The sequence below is a fragment of the Hypanus sabinus genome, chromosome 19 (genome assembly GCF_030144855.1).
Source record: "Hypanus sabinus isolate sHypSab1 chromosome 19, sHypSab1.hap1, whole genome shotgun sequence".
NCBI lineage: Eukaryota > Metazoa > Chordata > Chondrichthyes > Myliobatiformes > Dasyatidae > Hypanus > Hypanus sabinus.
Genome location: NC_082724.1, coordinates 58,948,303 through 58,967,977, shown reverse-complemented (window position 1 = coordinate 58,967,977; position 19,675 = coordinate 58,948,303). Strand labels below are relative to the sequence as shown.

Here is a 19,675-nt window from a genome sequence, read left to right as displayed (position 1 = left end):
CCAACACCTCTTATGTAATTTACCTCACCAGTATCAGACTCTTCATTAAACTTCAACACACTGTCTAACATCAATGATTGAGAAGCACCAGTATCCCTAAGGATTTTTATTGGCACCAGAGTAGATCCTTCCTTCAAGGATACAAACCCTTCAGTTACAAAATGATCATATCCCTTTCTAACTTGGTCAGACTCTAACAAAGCCTCATTTGTTTTTATCAAACCCTGTAACTTTACAGGTGCTTCAGTATGTTGCACACAAGCATCTGGAACTGCTTCCTTTTCTTTCTTTTTCAATTTGTAACAGTTAGCTATTACATGGCCAGGCTTCTTACAATAGTTACAAGTAAGACCAAACTGTCTTTCCTTCACAGGCTTTCCTTTCTCATCAACTTTCTCATTAACCTCTGATTTAATTTCAAATTTACCTGGAGTCTCCATGTTATTTTTCCTCTTAAAAATTCTGCCCTGAGGAAATTTGTTCTTATGGATCAAAACATACTCATCAGCTAATCTAGCACAGTCCTGCAATTTATCAGCATCCTTCTCATTTAAGTAGGTCCTTAGTTCAACAGGAATGCTTCTTTTAAATTCCTCCATTAAAATCAGCTCTCTCAATGTATCATAGTCCCCATTTACATTTTTAGAAGAAACCCATCTCTCAAAACACATAGCTTTATCATAGGCAAATTCCACATAAGTTTTTTCCACAGACTTTTTCAAACTTCTGAATCTTTCCCTATATGCTTCTGGGACTAACTCATATGCGTTTAAAATATGCCTCTTTACAATATCATAATCAAGTGCTTGCGCAGCTGTTAAAGCTGTGTAAACTTGTTGTGCTTTGCCTTTAATTACACTCTGTAACAACACTGACCATTTATCTTTCAGCCACTCTGACATCCGAGCAATAGTTTCAAAATGTTGAAAATACCTTTCCACTTCTGTTTCACTAAATGGAGGGACCAATTTAATTTCTTGACTAGCAACAAACGTTTTTTTAGAACCAGAAGACTGATTCCCAGACTTTAATTCCTCCATTGCATATGCAAATTCTCTCTTCTTTTGTTCCATCTCCAATTTACACCTCTCCAAATCAGCTTTACTTTGTTCCAATTTCATTTGTTCGATTTGCAACTGCATCTCCAGATTACTTATTTGAAACGACTCTAAAATCGATTCATCAAAAACACCCGAATCCACATAGTGTGACGCGATTTTTCTCTGTAGTCTCTCAAACACCTCAGTTTTTTTCGCCTTCGCCAACACCTCCGCAGCTGGCGAAGCCAGAAACTCATCAATATTCATTGCTGCCGAATACCACAACAAGCCAAACAAAAGAACCGAGTAATCCCCGTTTCCAAAACACCGATTTAAAAGTCAGCAAGCATTTAAACACAAATGATTCAATCCAGACACAGCCCCCATATTTAATGTTACGTATTCAGGCAACAATAAATATGAGATCGGCAAGGGTTTCTCATAACAAACAACACGTTTATTAAACACCGAAAACAAACCCCCCAAAAGTAAACAAACACTACCGTAACCGGAAACAGCTGCTGAGCGGCTGTTCAAACAGTTCGTAAAGTGGTATTCCAAAACAGTTCTTTAAAGTGGTATTGCCAAAAGTTCAATACCCTCACAGTCCATTTAAAAGGAGAGACTTTACAGGACGATTTAAATTCTCTTTCACGTCGCTTGCTTCGATCCCCGACATCGAACTTCCCACGAAGAATTCACGAAACAGAACGGCTTAAAGGCACTGACCTTTCCTTCTTCACTACCTTCAATCCTTTCTCGTTAAACCTAGGGATTAACACGAAGATAGTCAACGAAATCCTTCCAAATAAGGATCAAACAAAGGTCGCCCCCGTTTCACCGTAGAAAGCGATTCTCCTTGATCTTTAACTTCCAACTTTGAATCTTCACTCTCCTCTAATTGCGAAATAACAGAATCATAAAGAACCTGCTGGCAATGACCTTTTAAACTTTAGACATTAAATAAAAACTTCATCCTTCAACTAAACTGCGTCATCACTTCAAACACGCAGTGGCATGAAGTCAACTTGGCAAATCCAGCCTCGAACTGCCCCTCCTCACAGGGTGGGGTCTACCTTTTATAACCTGTAAAAAAAACCCGTCACATGATCTCTACTGGCGGGAAAATGACGTCACCACCATCACAAGACCATCACCTCAAGTCCAGTACAGCTTCAACCCCCAGTCACGTGACAAGGGCACCACTGTCATGTGTCACGAGTACGTAACACAGGTCACCTCCTATCCTCTATCACTCCAAGAAGAAAAGGCCAAGTTCACTCAACCTATTCAAGATCTTTGTAAATTTCCTCTGCATTCTTTCTTTTGTATTCACATCCTTCCTGTAGTGAGGTGATCAAAACCAAACATAGGACTCCAAGTATGGTCTGATATTACCTCATGACTCTTGAACTCAATCCCATGGTTGATAAAGGCCCAAAACACCACACGCCTTCTTAACAACTCTGTCAACCTGTACAGCAGCTTTGAGTGTCCTATGGACACGGACCCCAAGATCTCTCTGATGTGCCATTTTGCCAAGAACCTTACTGTCAGAAACACACTGAGTCTCAGCAATTTGCAGAACGGTAAACTTTATTTTTCGAGTCTGCAGAGTCGGACCCAACCAGCTCCTGCTAGATTGAGTGCCGAATTACACTTTGCACAGTTTTTTATACCCTACTTGTTTACGACTTTGTGAGTTGCACCCATGTGAGGTGCAGACATTCTTCCTTAATCTCATTACAAAATTACAAATGTGATTACCCTTTGGCCCACTTATCAGCCTCAGCGCATTTTGACCGTTATTGTTCAACCGTTAAGCACGTCTTCCCGTTACCCGTATCGCTTCTTTAATCAGCAAGCTATTGTTTCATCCTGATTTTGCAAATTGGTTTATACGTTGCCCTGCAAGTTGCTTTGCACGCTCTTTCTGTGTCAGCACATTCTAAATGGACTCCTTAAGTACCGTCTTTAATTTAATCATTTCTCTCAATCCACCCTTTTTCTTTTTAGAATGTGCTATCAGTTGGGCTTTTGCCACGGGTTTACATAGGCTTCTTCCTCTAGCTCTATTTCCCTTTGTAGTACCTGAACAGGATCAGCTGGGGCCCCTGGTTGCATGACTTGTCTTGCCACCCGAGCTACTAGCTCCCGCAAGCAGGGGATCAGACATGGTAGCAGAAGGAGGACCATCAATCCCTCTCCTATAACCCCTAAAGCGGTTCGCCACCAGCCTCCTTTCAACCATCCATCCAGCCAGTCCCAATACCCCAGCGGCTTCCAGGTCTGTACCGGCACGTGGGCCAGTTTCCTTATTTTATCTGATATTTTTTGAGCCACCTTTCCGTTGTCATGCACTTATCACATCCCCCTTCAGCGCTTCTCAACAATAGCAGTATATACATTACAGTCCCAAAGTTCATTCTGTCCGTCTTTTGAGCTTTAGCACCATCGGGTCTTCTCCCTGGACGCAAGTCCATTCTGCACCTTCTTCGGGCTTTACGGGTCCCTTGATTCTCGCGGCGTGGGTCCACCCTTTTTCTTTTGTCCTCACTGCGGCTTCAGTGGTCAGTAGCACCTGGAATGGGCCTTCCCACTGCGGCTGTAACTTCTCTGGCTTCCAAGTCTTAATCAGGACCCAGTCACCGGGCTGAATTCGGTGGAGTGCGAAGTCCAGAGGTGGGGTTTGTGCGAGTAACCCCTTCCTGCGCAATTCTGCAAAAGAACGAGACAGTGCCTGTAAATAGTCCCTTACAAAGACATCTCCCCCTTGCAGGGAAGGATAGCCCTCCACCTTGTTCCAATATGGAAGGCCAAACAACATTTCATAAGGGGATACTCCTATATCTTTTCGAGGAGCCGTGCGGATTCTTAGTAGGGCCAGGGGTAGACACTTGGTCCAGGGTAGCTTGGTTTCCATCATTAGTTTTGTCAATTGCGTCTTCAAAGTACTGTTCATCCTCTCAACTCTTCCTGAGCTCTGAGGGTGCCAGGGGGTGTGCAGCTTCCACTGGATTCCTAAGGCGTCACAGATTAGCTGGTGTGTTTTTGAGGCAAAGTGTGTTCCCCTATCTGAATCAATAGATCCCATTATTCCATATCTCGGGACTATATTTTCTAATAGGATCCGTGCCACTGTAGGGGCGTCCGCTTTAGTGGTTGGGAATGCTTCCACCCACCGAGTGAAGTGATCCACAATTACTAACAGGTACTTCCATCTCTGAACTTGTGGTAGTTCCGTAAAGTCTATTTGGATCCGATGGAACGGTCGGACGGCTAGTGTTTGTCCCCCCTTATGGGTGGCACGCATCATTTTCTTGTTTACCTTTTGGCAGGTGTAACAGCCCCACACCTCCTGTTGAGCTAGTGTGAATATCCCTTTACAAACATAGTCCCTTAGGATAGTGTCGCACATAGCTTGCACTCCCCAATGGCTTTGTTGGTGTAGTTGTTGCAGTATATGACGAGTTACTTCCTTATTCAGTACTTGCCGTCTGTCGGGGGTCTTCCACTCGCCTTCTGATGTTTGTCGGGCTCCCAGCTGGCTCATAGCGTCTATTTCTACTTGGGTGAAGACTGGTAGTTTGTTAAGCCCTTCCCTTATTGGTATCAGGGTTAGAAGTCGGACCGTTTTTTCCATTGCTGCCCGTTTGGCTTCTTCATCTGCGAGCCGGTTTCCTATTGCTTCCGGGGCTGTTCCTCGTTGATGTCCTGGAACGTGAACCACTGCAATTTCTTGAGGTAATATTAGGGCTTCCAGAGTCATGCTTATCATTTGTTCGTGAGCTAATTCCCTTCCCCTGGCTGTTATCAACCCCCGTTCTTTCCAAATCTTTCCGAAGGTGTGTACCACTCCATAGGCATACTTAGAATCGGTGTATATAGTGCCTATTTTGTTTCTTAACAGTTGCAGTCCCCTCTGCAAGGCATATAGTTCACAAGACTGTGCTGACCAATTACCCGGGAGCCGGCCGGACTCCACCGTCTCCCTAGTCCTCCCGTTTATAATAGCATATCCACTGTGTCGTACCCCATTGATGCATCTGGAGGAGCCGTCGATATATAGTTCCTCGCCTTCAATTAGGGGAACTTCTTGTAGATCTTCCCTACTTTTTGTCTGAAGGTCTGTTAGCTCCACGCAGTTATGCTCGGTTTCCTCCCCTGTTGATTCCCCGTATAAGAACTGTGCCGGGTTACAACTATTGTTCTTTTCAAAGCTTAAATCATCCCCGACCATCAGAATGGTTTCGTATTTCAGTATGCGAGAGTCCGTCAACCACCGCTGAGCTTTTTGGGCTAAGAGGGTGCTAACGGAGTGCGGGGTATACACCGTCATTCTTCCCCCAAAGGTTAATTTCCGTGCTTCTTCTACTAGTACGGCTGCTGCCGCTACGGCTTGTATGCACGTCGGCCATCCCCGGGATACCGGGTCTAACATTTTTGATTAAAAGGCCACAGGTTGCCGCTTTCCTCTTTTTTCTTGGGTTAGTACTCCTAACGCAGTTCCTTCATTGTTTGTTGCATACAGCTGAAAGGGCTTTTCCAGTGCTGGCAGTGTTAATACCGGGGCCCGAATTAGTTGCCCTTTTATTTTCCTGAACTTCTGTTCTTCTTCTTCGGTCCAGCTGATTATTCCCCGGTCTTCCTTTGCCAATTTGTCGTACATAAACCTCACCAGGGGGGTATAATTCTCTATCCAAATCCGGCAATAGCCCACTAAGCCCAGAAATTGTCTTATTTCCTTCTTTGTCCTGGGAAGCGGTATTTTAGTTATTCCCGCTATTCTTTCTGGGGTTATTTGGCGGTGCCCTTTACTGACTCTGTGTCCGAGATATGTTATTTCCTTCTCGACAAATTACAGTTTCTTCTTGGACACCCGCAATCCTTTTTCTCCTAGGTAATTCAGGAGTCTTATAGTATCGTCTCGCACTACCTCCTCTGCTGGTCCCGATAGTAGTAGGTCATCGACATACTGTAATAGTTGGTTCTTTTCGGTACAATGGAATCCAGCCAATACTTGCTCCAGTACCTGTTCGAATAGGTTTGGGGACTCCGTGAACCCTTGGGGCAAGACGGTCCACCGGAGTTGCTTCTTCCGCCCAGTGAAGGGATTTTCCCATTCAAATGCGAACATATCTCGGCTACCTTCCTCCAACGGGCAACTCCAAAAGGCATCTTTTAGATCTATCACACTGAACCATTCATGTTCAGGAGGTATTTTGCTCATTAATGTATAGGGGTTAGGCACTACCGGGTATCGTGTTTGGACTACCGCATTTAAGCCTCTCAGATCTTGAACCATTCGATACGTGCCGTCGGGCTTTCGGACCGGTAGGATGGGGGTATTAAAGGGTGACATACATTCTTCCAGGAGTCCATCTGATACTAATGTCTCAATTACAGGTTGTAATCCCCTCCTCCCTTCCATGGCAATGGGATATTGCCGTCTTCTCACCGGGCGGCTGTTTGGCAACAGGGTGATTTTTAGTGGGGTGATGTCCAGGCCGCCCCGATTACCTTCTTGATACCAGACACTGGCCTTTATTTCCTGATCATTCTTTTCAGTCATTACGAACAGTTTCACCTGAATTTCACCTTGATATGGCACCGTCCCGATCCCTAGCAGTGCCTGCAAATCTCTTCCCAATAAGTTGAATCCGGCTGACGGAAGTAATAACACATCCTGGATACCTTCCCGGTCGTCGCATTTTATCTGTACATCTTCTATTATTGGGACCTGCATAGTTTTTCCTCCTATTCCGGAAACCCCAATGGTTTTGGTCCCAATCTTGGTTCCCGGAGGGGCTTGGATTATACTAGTTCTTTCAGCTCCTGAGTCGACCATGAAGGTTACTTCTGACCCTTGAGGACCTAATTTTAAATTTACCAGGGGTTCCTGCTTGTATCTCGTCCCCAAGGGTTGGGACCCCTGACACCCCTATTCTTCTTCCATGAGGGCATAAGCTCGGACTTCTTTTCGATATCTTGGGCACTCCCTCTTAAAGTGGCCTTCCTCATTGCAGTAAAAACATCGTGCCGCCCTCCTCATCCTCCTTCCCTCAGTACAGCCGCTTCTCTCTGGCCTTGCTTCCCTTTTCTCTTTGTTCTCTGAGTTTACTTGGCGGATGGTTTGAACCATTACTTTCGCTGCCTTTTTCTGATTTTCCTCATCTCTCTGGGCATAGACCTTTTGGGCCTGTCTCAGTAATTCACTCAGTGGTTTTTCGTTCCAATCTTCCTGTTTCTCAAGCTTCTTCCGGATGTCTTGCCATGCTTTTGATACAAATTCAATTCGTATGAATTGTTCCCCTACTGCCGAATTAGGGTCCACCCCCGCATACTGTTGCACATTTTTCCGCACCCTATCGAGGAAGTCGGTTGGGCTCTCATTTTTCCCTTGGTGGTTTCCAAACGCCTTGGCAAAGTTGTGACCTTTTGGCACAGCCTCCCTTATTCCCTTAATGATGTACTCTCGCCACTGTCGCATATTGCGTCTTCCCTCTTCTGCTTGTTTGTCCCACTGTGGGTCATTTACTGGAAATTTCCGGTCCCCCCGGTAACTCATTCGGCTGTTCCCTTCCCCAAATTGATATTGCAGCTTGTCGTATCATTTGCCTCTCTTGTGCAGAAAATAGCGTTCCCATAATCGCATGCATTTCTTCCCAAGTGTAAACATTAGGTCCTAAGAATTGATCCAACTGTTCTGCCAGTCCCATCGGATCTTCTAATAAAGTTTTCATATCTTTCTTAAATCCTCGTACTTCGGTACTTGTCAGAGGGACGTTTACAAATCCTGTTCCTCCCCGTTCTCCTCCCATTGGAACCTCTCGAAGGGGACACAGCTGTACCTCTTCCTTTTTTAATTCGTCTTTCTTTTTCTTATCTGCTCCTGTCACACTCCTTGTTTCGATCCTTGCTTTTGCTTTTTCCCTAACATCCCTCTCTTCCCTCTCCGGGTCTATTTCTTCTGTTTTTTCACTTTCTTCACGTCCTCCCTCTGCTCCCGCAAGGGGCGCAGAAGGCTGGACATAGGGAGGGGGTAAATGATCGAGTGGGTCCCACTTCCGCTCCCCTTTAATGCCCAATTTAAAACTCTTTCTTGTTACTCCTGGCCAGGGAGCCCAACAAAAAGCACAAGCAATTTCTTCCGGTTTTACATTTGGTTTTGAATTAACGTAAATGTTTAAGGCTTGTCGTACCCAATCCTCCTCAGACCCAAGCCGCGGCCACCAGACCGCAGGTTTTTCTATCGGCTGTTTCGACCAAATTAAACAGTACTGTATCATTTTTTTTTGTTTCCCTTTTAGTCTTCCACATCCCCAATTCTCAAACATTCTACCGAGGGGGCTATCAGGAGGAACCCCCGGGTATGGTCCCGGTCTTTCCGTTTCCTCTTTCTTTTTAGAGCCACCCCCTCCCATCCTATTCCACTCTTACTTAATCCCGCACCCTTCTACTGCAACAGTAGGCACTTTACCCGGTGCGTCCCAAGGACTTTTATCAGGAGGACCCCCGGGTAGCGATCCCGGTCTTCTCCGTCCTTACTTATTCCCGCACCCTTCTACTATAATAGTAGGCACTTACCCGGTGCGTCCTGGGGACTTCCAGTACCAGGTACTGTCCCCTTCTCCCCGTTTACCGCTCTGCGCTGTCCGGATATCACTCGCTCAAGCCGCGTCGGAGCGACGAGCAAGGAGTCAGGGACCGCCAAACTCGGCGGGGTTCACCGTCTCCGATGTCCTTCCTCGTGTCCACCGCGGCCGGAGTGTGGGTCCCGGACGAGCCCCCACGTTGTCAGAAACACACTGAGTCTCAGCAATTTGCAGAACGGTAAACTTTATTTTTCGAGTCTGCAGAGTCGGACCCAACCAGCTCCTGCTAGATTGAGTGCCGAATTACACTTTGCACAGTTTTTTATACCCTACTTGTTTACGACTTTGTGAGTTGCACACATGTGAGGTGCAGACATTCTTCCTTAATCTCATTACAAAATTACAAATGTGATTACCCTTTGGCCCACTTATCAGCCTCAGCGCATTTTGACCGTTATTGTTCAACCGTTAAGCACGTCTTCCCGTTACCCATATCGCTTCTTTAATCAGCAAGCTATTGTTTCATCCTGATTTTGCAAATTGGTTTATATGTTGCCCTGCAAGTTGCTTTGCACGCTCTTTCTGTGTCAGCACATTCTAAATGGACTCCTTAAGTACCGTCTTTAATTTAATCATTTCTCTCACTTACCAATATTCTGTCTTTAATTTTGACTTACCAAATTGAACCACTTCACACCTATCTGGGTTGAACTCCATCTGCCACTTCTCAGACCAGTTCTACATCCTATCGATGTCCCACTGTAACCTCTGACAACCCTCCACACTATCCACAACATCCCCAACCTTTGTGTCATCAGCAAACTTACTAATCCACCTTTCTACTTCTTCATCCAGGTCATTTATAAAATCACAAAGAGGAGGGGTCCCAGAACAGATCCCTGCGGAACACCACCTCCATGCAGAATACCAATCATCTACAACCACCCTTTGCCTTCTGTGGGCAAGCCAATTCTGGATCCACAAAGCAAGATCTCCTTGGATCCAATGCCTCCTTACTTTCTGAATAAACCTTGCATGGGGAACCTTATCAAATGCCTTACTGAAATCCATATACACTGCATCCACTGCTTTACCTTCATCAATGTGTTTTGTTCCCATCCTCAAAGAATTCAATCAGGCCATGCTGACTATCACTAATCAGATTTTGTCTCTTCAAATGCTCATAAATCCTGCCTCTCAGGATCTTCTGCAATAACTTACCCACCACTGAAGTCAGACTCACTGGTCTATAATTTTCTAGGTTATCTCTCCTCCCTTTCTTGAACAAGGGAACAACATTTGCAATACTCCAATCCTCTGGTACTTTTCTCATTCATGTTGATGATGCAAAGATCATCGCCAGAGGCTCAGCAATCTCCTCCCTCGCATCTCACAGTAGCCTAGGGTATATCTCATTTGGTAGTGGTGACTTATCTAATTTATTGCTTTTTCAAAAGATCCAGCACATTCCCTTTCTTAATGTCTATATGATCAAGCATTTCAGTCCACTGTAAGGCACCCCCACAACTGCCAAGGTCATTTTCCCTGGTGAGTACTGAAGCAAAGTATTCATTAAGTACCTCTGCTATCTCCTCCGGTTCTATACACACTTTACCACTGTCTCTCCTGATTGATCCTATTCTCTCACATACTAGATTCTTGCTCTTCACACACTTTGGAATGCCTTGGGGTTTTCCTTAATCCTGCTCACCAAGGCCTTCTCATGGCCCCTTCTAGCTCTCCTAATTTCCTTCTTAAGTTCCTTCCTAGCAACCTTGTAATTTGAGTGCCGCTAAAAAGCCGCTGTCAGCCAAGTGAAACCCTGGGAGGGCAGCTTCATCTCCGTTCTGTTAAGATCTGATTCCACTACCTGCTCTAATAATGCATTCCAGACTCAGCCACTTTCTGTTTAAAATACTCTCCCCTTAGACTGCTTTAAAATTCTGCCCACTCATCTTTAAACTTATGTCCTCTTGATTTTGATACCCCTACCAAGGAAGAAAGATTCCTAAAATCTACCCTATCTAGGCCTCTTATAATTTTATATACTCCTATCAGGTCATCCTTCAGTCTCCCAGCTCAGCCTGCTTGTCCAACAACTAAGTTCTCCAATTCAAGCAACTTCCTTGTGAACCTCCTTTCTAGCAAAATCACAATCTTCCTACAATGAAGCATTCACAATTGCACACAGCTCTCCAACTGTATACTAAACAATGTTTTGAGAATTTACAACATGTCTGAACTCTTCTCCTCCATGGTCATTCAATCTGCCATTGCTCTGTCCAATCTTCCAGCAGATCTATAATCTGTTTTAACTTTAGACATCCTCCCTCACTCTCCACAACAGCATCAATGTTCATGTTATTTACCAAACTACTAATCATATACCTTAACATAACATCTGTTAATATACGTCACAAACAGTAAAGGTCCCCTACTGATATTTGTAGTATGTCACTGCTTACATGAACCCTGTATCACCATCCTCTGCTTCCTATCACCCAGTTAATTTTGGATCCAATTAGCCATCTCATTTTGAATCTCATGTGCCTTAACCCTTTCGGAGAAGTCTAACATGGAAGATTTCCAAAAGTGTTACCAAAGTCCATGTAAACAAAGACTATTGCCCTGTTGTCATCAGTCATCTTAGTTACCTCCTTACAAAAAATCTCAAATCAGGGAGACAAGATTTTCCCTGTAGAAAGCCATGCTGTTTGTTTACCTTTACTAGAATTTACAAGCCCAGATCTGTGTTGGCTTTCAAACGCTCCTCCTATTTTATCTAAGTATCTGCTCCCAATTCACTTTCACCAGATCCTCTTTTACACTATTGAAATCAGTCTTCCCCCAATTTCAACCAACTTTATTCCTTTTCACAACTACCTTGAAACCTAGAGGATGAGGGTCACTCTTGCAACTTGCCCCCCCCACCTTTCTGATACTTCACCCCCTGCCCAAATATATTTCGAAAAGTAAAGTCAATTAATGCTCTCATCTAGTTGAACTCTTTGCACATTGCCCAAAAACTGACCACACTTGTATGTCATCAATGAGGCAATTCCAGTCAGTATTAGGAAAGATAACACCCTTACTGCAGTAACCCTAATGCCCTCTGTGATTTTCTCAAATACCTGTGCCTCTCATTCCTGGTGACTATTGGGAGACAGAGTAAAACAAGTTGAATGGCAAGTTTATATTTGTTTACCACCAAATGAGACATATAACTCATACACAACACATAAGGTAATATTACCACAAATAACTTAACAAATAATAAGGTGCATTTATTGCACAAGTTAACAGTATGTATATGCTACTGGTACTACATGTCTGATGAGACCCTAGCGGTGTGATCACCCCACTCCTATTCCTAAATTGTACTCAAATGGTCAGCAGCACGATCCATCCATAGTAGTACTGCCATGATATTCTCCCTAATAAATAAAGAGACTCCCCCTTCTCGGCTGTGTTTCCCCCTCTCAGGTCAGATTCAGATTTGGGAAGTCCACTCCCAGGCCAATGTGCGTTTGCTTTTATGACTTCTGTCCTGTGCTACAAATAGATCACATCACTGTAGTTCCTTAACGTTTCTGTTGTCAGCTGATGGACCAAATCAATGTGAAGAAGTGTTGAATCCTCGGTATCGGAAAGGACCTGAAGACTGTTTCGATTACAATGCATCAGTACGTGTTCTACTGAATCTTCACTGATGAAATTTTACTCTGAGGCAATTTCAACAATTTCCCCAAAGACTCATTGAGTCCTAAAGAAGGGTCTTGGCCAGAAACATCAACTATCTATTCATTTCCATAGATGCTGCCTGACTTGCTGATTTCCTCCAGCATTTTGTGTGTGTTGCTTGGGTGTCAGTTATGTTTTTGTGTGTTTAGGAGAGGGTTGTGTGCCTCTGGAGGTGGTGAGATGGAACTGGTGAAGGAGGAGAAATTTTAATCAAATAATCAAGCCCATTGTAACTGTGAGGAGAACACAGAACTAGGGAGAGACTGATCCCAGAAGTAAGAGAGGACCTTTGGGCCTTTTCTCTTTAGGAAAGAAATATGAGTGGGAATCTACCTCAGCTTTTCTTAATGAAGGTTTTGTCACAATGGATTGAAAGAACCAATACAGAACATAAGCATATCAGTCATTTTTACAATTTAGGACAATAGACAATAGAAGAAGATTACTAACTAGTTGGTAAGTATCTGCAAGTGATCACAGGAATGCACAGTGATAAAAGAAAACTATTTTAAGAAGGAACTTGACAATTTCTTGTCAAGAAATGGCAATAGCAATATACTGAGAGATCATTGTTAAATAGGGATGGAGAGGATTGTTTACCCCTGTTATTTAATAACTGACAGGAAGCAGGATCTTCTACACTACTAAACACTCTCATAATCATAAATATTTCTAGTAAGTCAGCAACATCCTTCACCCATAGTCCTGCTCTCATAAAAAAGTTCTCACCTAATTCTCATTCCTAACAGGTATAATATCTCAATTTTGTGCCATTCTGTTACTTTTCCCTGCTTGTCCAATGCCTCTGTATCAATTTTATCAAAATATGAAGACCAGATCATTTCATAATACAGTACATAATACAAAAATATGGTTGATAACTACTATGTTTGATATAAATTCAACATAACATTTGTATGTTCTATTCTTTCCCTCTGAAAATGAAGCCCTTTTCATTCTTTATTTTTGTAATATCCTTATTAATCTGTCACTACTTTGAATGATTCATGCATATTTAGCCCATATCTGTCTGTTTCTCTACCCTTTGTAGCATGTTTCTCAAGAAGTTTAGAGCCTCTTTGCCCTTCATACTACTAATTTATATTGGTTAATTTGCTCATTACTTATCCATTCTGCATTTCAATTATACCCCACAATTTAGTGCATTCCACATGCTTTGAGGTTGCATTTCCAATTAGAGTCATAGACATAAAGCACTATAGAACGGAAATGGCTCAGCACATTAATGCTGACCTTTTTGCCCGGCTACACTAATTTCATCTGCTCGCATTAGGACCGTATCCTTCTATGCCTTATTTATTGTTTAATTAAAGGGTGTAAAACAGTGTCCCAGCACACACCTTGTCAGACATCTCTTCCTACCTTTTGCCAGACTGAGTGCTATCACACACACAAAATGATGGAGGAACTCTGCAGGTCAGGCAGCATCTGTGGAGATGAATAGACAGTTGACATTTTGGGCTGGGATCTTCCTTCATGACTGAGAAGGAAGGGGGAGGATGCCAGAATAAACAGGTTGGGGAAGGGGAAGGAGGCTAGCTGGAAGGTGATAGGGGAAGCCAGGTGGGTGAGAAAGGTCAAGGGCTGATATGAGAGGAAGGAATCTGAGAGGAGAGGAGAGTAGACCATAGGAGAATGGGAAGGTGGGGACCCAGGGGGAAGAAGTAGGCAGGTGAGAAGAGATTAAAAGTGAGAGTAGGGAATAGAAGAGGGGAGAAGAAATATTTGTTTACTGGAAAGAGAAATCGATATCCATGTCCTCAGGTTGGAGGCTACCCAGACAGAATATGAAGTGTTGTTCCTTCATCCTGAGGGTGACCTCATCTTGGCACAAGAGGAGACCGTGGATCGACATGTCAGAATGGGAATGGGAATCAGATTTGAACTGTTGGCCACTGGGAAGTCCTGCTTGTGGCAGATGGTGCGGAGGTGCTCAATGAAGCAGTCCTCCAATTAAAGACGGGTCTCACTAATGTAGAGGGGGCTGCATCAGGAGCACTAAACACAGCAGATTCACAGGTGAAGTGTTGCCTCACTTGGAAGGACTGCCTGGGGCCCTAAAAGGAGATGAGGGAGGAGGTTTAAGGGCAGGTGTGGCACTTAGGCCGCTTGCAGGGAAATTGAAAGGAGGGAGATTAGTGGGGAGGGACAAGTGGACAAGGGAATCATGGAGGAATTGATCCCTGCGTAAAACGGAGTGTCCTGTGCTCCACATGCAGCCTCCTCTACATTGGTGATACCTGTCGTAAATTGACAAACTGCTTCATTGATAATGATCAATATTATAACTACTTAGCTAAGGTAATTGCTTCTACAGTTTGGAACTTGGTACTGCTCAGCACAGAGGAAGTCATTTGACCCATTTAGCAATGTATTTAGTTCCATAAAACTGCACCTTCCCAATATCACAGCAACTTCATAGAATGCATCAGTGGTAGTTTTCTAGAACAGAATATTATTCAAAATTGTTTAATGTCATTTCCATTACACAAGTGTAAAGGAGAATGAAATAATGGTTATTCCAGATACGATGCAGAACAATAAGATAACTAACACAATAATAATAAAAAAAATAAATATAAATACATAAAATAGCTTATAAACATAGATTGACTGTATGTCCATCGAATGATGCAAGTGAACTACAAGAGAATGCTATCTTAGATCTGGTCCTGTGACAGTTAAAATTAATGATCTTGTAGTTAAGGATCCACTTGGAAAGAGTAATCACAGCATGACTGGATCTCTCATAGAAATGGAAAGTGCAATAGTTTGATCTAAACAATGCTTAAAACAAGAAAGGCTACAATGAGAGAAGGTCTGGCTAGCATAGCTATATGGTGGGGCAGTTGAGGAACTGTGGAAGACTTTCAAAGCGATTTTTCATGATGATCAACAAAATTGTATTCCAGTTAAAAGTAAGAATAGGATGGGTAGGGAGATTTGGCCTTGAATAACTGAGGAAATAAATGAAAAGAACATTTATACAAAGTCAGCAAGAGTAATGGGAAGCTGGAACATGGGAAAACTTTAAAAAGCAATGAAGAATCACTAAGCAAGCATTAAGGAAAGGGACTTTAGATTATGAAAATGAACTAGCACAAAATGTAAAAACAGATAGTAAATCTTTTATAATTATATAAAGCTGAAAAGGGTGGTTAAAGTGAACATTGGACACTTGGAATATGAGAAGAGGGAATATTGGGTAATGTAATAGTCATTCAAGGCCTTAGCCATTTCAGCGTTACCCAATATTCCCTGTTTTGACTATTTTCTGTCAGTCTTCACAGTGGAAGATACTTCTAACATGAAATAAGAAGTTATGGACCTCCATACAATCACTGTCACTAAATACGTAAAGACATAGTGATGAGCAAATTGTGGGCCTAAAGTTAGACAAGTCCCCTACTCCTGATTGGATGCATCCCAAGGTACTGAAAGAAATGGTACAAGAAAAGTTACCTTACTAAATATACAGTGGACATGTCAGTGATAATTTCACAGTTGTCTGGACTCTGGGTAGATTGAAAGACAGCAAATATCACACCATTATTAAAAAAGACATGTAACTGTAGGCTTGTTAGCTTAATATCTATAGTCAGGAAAATGTGTGAAACTATCATTAAGGAAGAAATAACAAAACATCTGGATAGAAGTGGTTCCATCAGTCAGACCCAGCATGAAATCATGAGGACAGGTCTTGTTTGACAAACTAAATGGAGTTCTCAAGGGTATAACAAATGCAGTGGATAGAGGGGGATAGATGGATGTTGTACCTTTGGATTTCCAGAAAGTATATAATAAAGATTTATCTGTAAGATAAGGATGCATGAAGTTGGAAGTAATGTACTAACAGGACACAGGTTTTGTTAATCAAGGGAAGGAAGAGGGTTGGGATAAATAGGTTTTTTTTGGTTGGTGAAGTGACCCAGGGGTCAGTGCTGGGTCCATAAATGTTCATGACATTCATTAATGATTTAGAAGAGTGGACTGAGTGTAGCGAATGTAAGTTTGTTGTTGACACTAAATTGAGCTGAAAAGCAAATCATGCAGAGGATGTGGAGAATCAACAGAGAGATATAGATAGGTGAAGTGAGTGGACAAGTGTTTGGCAGATGGAGTACAACACTGGTAAATGTGAGGTCATCCACTTTGGAAGGAAAAATTGAAGATCAAATTATTATTTAAAAGATTACAGCATGCTGGTGTGCAGCGGGACCTAAGTACTTGTGCATCAATCGCAAAAGGTTGGTTTGCAGGTGCAACAGGTTTATCAAGGAGGCAAATGGAATGTTGGTCTTCGTTGCTAGTGGGATTGAATTTAAGAGTGGGAGGTTATGCTGCAACTGTACAGGGTATTGGTGAGCCCACATCTGGAGTACTGTATACAGTTCTGTCTCATTATTTGTGGGAAGACAAACTGACTTTGGAGGCAGTGCAGAGGAGATTCATCAGGTTGATTCTGAGATGAGAGGTTTAGCCTCTATGGAGAGATTAAGATAACTGGGACTGCACTCTGGAAATTCAAAGAATGAGAGGGGACCTTATATCAACATAACATTATGAAAGGTAGAGACAGGAAAGTTGTTAGCACTGGTAAACTAAACTAGAACCTGGGGACATGGCTGAAAGATTTGATGGAGTAGATATAAGATGGAGATAAGAAGAAACTGCTTTTCATAGAGAGTAGTGAATCTGTAGAGTTCTCTGCCCAGGGAAGCAGAATAGGCCACCTCATTAAGTACATCTTTAAGACACAGTTAGAGTTTGCACTATAGAGGAATTAAGGCTTATGGGGAAAATGCAGGTAGGTGAAGCTGATCAGAGGCCTTCTCTTTGCCATCCTAACTTTTCCTTATTCCCTCATTTCATATGAGTATTCCAAGTTTGTGATTTGAGAGAGAAAAGGCAAATGCAGAATATAAACATTGATTGTCAGCTCACTGAGCCTGTAATTGGTTCTGTTTTGTAATGCTGTGTTAGTAGTTGGAATTGTTAAAGGAGTTTACTGTTTTTGCAGGAAAATACCTCAGACTGTGGTGGCGGAACAATGTTGATCCCCTCATCCTGCACCTTGCTGATTTTGCAACTGTTTCTCCTGACCTGGACTACCAACCTCAACCATGTTCCCTTGGCCAGAGGCCTTTGAGTTGGGACTTCCTTGTAACCAGATATCAGCTGTGTGGCTCTCATGGCTGAGGACTTCCCTCCCTCGGAAGCCTATTTCTTCATTCCAGTCTCACATCTCCGTGTTGTCGTGTGGTGGAGCTGCAAACCGTGTGTGTGTGTGGAGCTGGTCTATTGTGGTCGTTTGGACAACCAATATTTTCCTGGCAAGATAACTTGTGGGGAAAGCAGGATTTCATGGATCTACTTTGTGGAAGACCTTTACATGGATACGAAGATGGGAAATGCAAGAGGAGCCCTTTTGTCACCTTATGTTGGCCTCACTGCTTTCCTGACCTTCTCTTTACTTTTAATAGGAGATCTTGACAGTTTCAGTGTTACTGGATATCGTTACATCCATTGGTATATTCTGCTTTTATCTGCTTTTGACAGGTTGCATTTATTTATGCACTCCTTAATTTTGCCAAATGAAGGAAAGCTAAAGTTACAGGACTGTTATGCAACAGAAGTGTGTTATGACATCAGCAGTCAGGAGCATGTTTTCCATCCTCATCTTCCAGTTGCCAGAATCGTTTTTATACCACAGCTTCCACTTTTTATTCAGGGAGATCGCTATCCTCAGTAGTTAAATATGTACCTCATTAGTTCTTTTAAACTCTTAATCTTAATTGTTGTTTCATCCAAGCCCAGGGGCTGCTGCAAGGCAGATGCCCTGTCAGAGGTTCAGGTTCTCCAGCTGTTGTTCACATTCCAGCTGTTGCTTGCATTCTGCTGTAAGTGTGGAACAGTGTGCAAGCACAGATCACAGGCAACTTTAGAGGATTTCCAATTAAATGAGTTAAGTGTGAAAATATTTTTTTGCACAGTAACTGAGGAGACAAGTGAAGGAGTGATTTTCACTAATAGATGAGGAGCCTTGTTCTAACTTCCCCTTTCTACCATGTGCTACTTATAGGTAGTAAGTGACCTTGGTGATTGAGAGTGTGCAAAATATATGTTAGTTCAGGTTGGGTGAGCGTTTTGTCAAGTCCCATACAAGATGTTCCTTGAGAGGAAGGATGTATGTTACATTATTTGTAAGCTGATTAAGTATTGCCTACAGACAGGGCTCGTTATTTGTGCATCTGTTCCTTACAGAAGGTCAACACTTTGAAAGAATAATGTCCAAGATTATCAAACAAAAGTCAGTAAGTGTAGCATTTATTGGACATGTTTTAAGTGCTGTGATATTGTTACACTATAGACATTCTAGGCGGCTATAGTGAGTGAATTTTCAACACCTGTTAGATATCAAACCTCCCTATATTAAAAAAACACTGGGATTTTTAAATCTCTAATCAGCAGAGGACATTACTCTTTAGGTATGTTACTTATACATGGTGGTTCACTCACAAAATAAACTTCATATCCAAAAAAACAATTTCAGTTTGTGTTACTCTTGAGCTTCGAGTGAATAACCTGTACCTGTGTTGGCTCTGCTAAATAAGCAATAGCATCTCAAAGTGTACCCAGGCTGCCTTAAGCAACCACTACCCATCTGACACAGTTCTGGAATACCCTGTTCTGGGGTAACACAGTCAGGACACATGCACCCCTGGTATTTAAATAAACTTCAAAAAGTTTCAGAGAAAAAGACTGGAAATCTAACATTGTGCATTACACTGTATGATGTTGAATTAAGTGTGAATGCTATATTGGAGTTTCTCAACACTACCCTCTGGAGTCAGGAAGGACTAGATCTCAATATTAAGCAATATGGTACAACTTAGCATCAGTATTTCAGCATTAATTAATGTATTGCTAATAACTATCAAACTTTATGCTTTCACACATTTTAATTCTACGTCCCAATTCCATTCTGATATGTCTATCCATGGCTTCCTCTACTGTCAAGATGAAGCCACACTCAGATTGGAGGAACAACACCTTTTATACCTTCTGGGTAGCCTCCAACCTGATGGCGTGAACATTGACTTCTCTAACTTCTATTAATGCCCCTCCTCCCCTTCTTAACCATCTCTGATTTATTTATTTCCCCACCTTTTTTTTCCTCTCTCTGCCTGTTCTCCATCTCCCTCTGGTGCTTCCCCCCCACCTCCTTCCTCTCTCCCTAGGCCTCCCGTCCCATGATCCTTTCCCTTCTCCAGCTGT

General features: G+C 42.7%; 1 protein-coding gene across 8 annotated transcripts in view; it reads left to right on the top strand.

The window, feature by feature from the left end:
- The window catches only part of cacna2d2a (calcium channel, voltage-dependent, alpha 2/delta subunit 2a), a 909,486-nt gene extending 890,371 nt beyond the window's left edge, over positions 1-19,115 (top strand). For all 8 annotated transcript variants that reach the window (XM_059944500.1, XM_059944501.1, XM_059944510.1 and 5 more), the window contains 2 exons: positions 12,236-12,318; positions 17,418-19,115. In XM_059944500.1, coding sequence (XP_059800483.1) covers positions 12,236-12,318; positions 17,418-17,546 — 212 coding nt within the window. In that variant the 3' untranslated portion in view covers positions 17,547-19,115. The remainder of the gene's footprint in view (positions 1-12,235; positions 12,319-17,417) is intronic.
- The last annotated feature ends 560 nt before the right edge of the window (positions 19,116-19,675 follow it).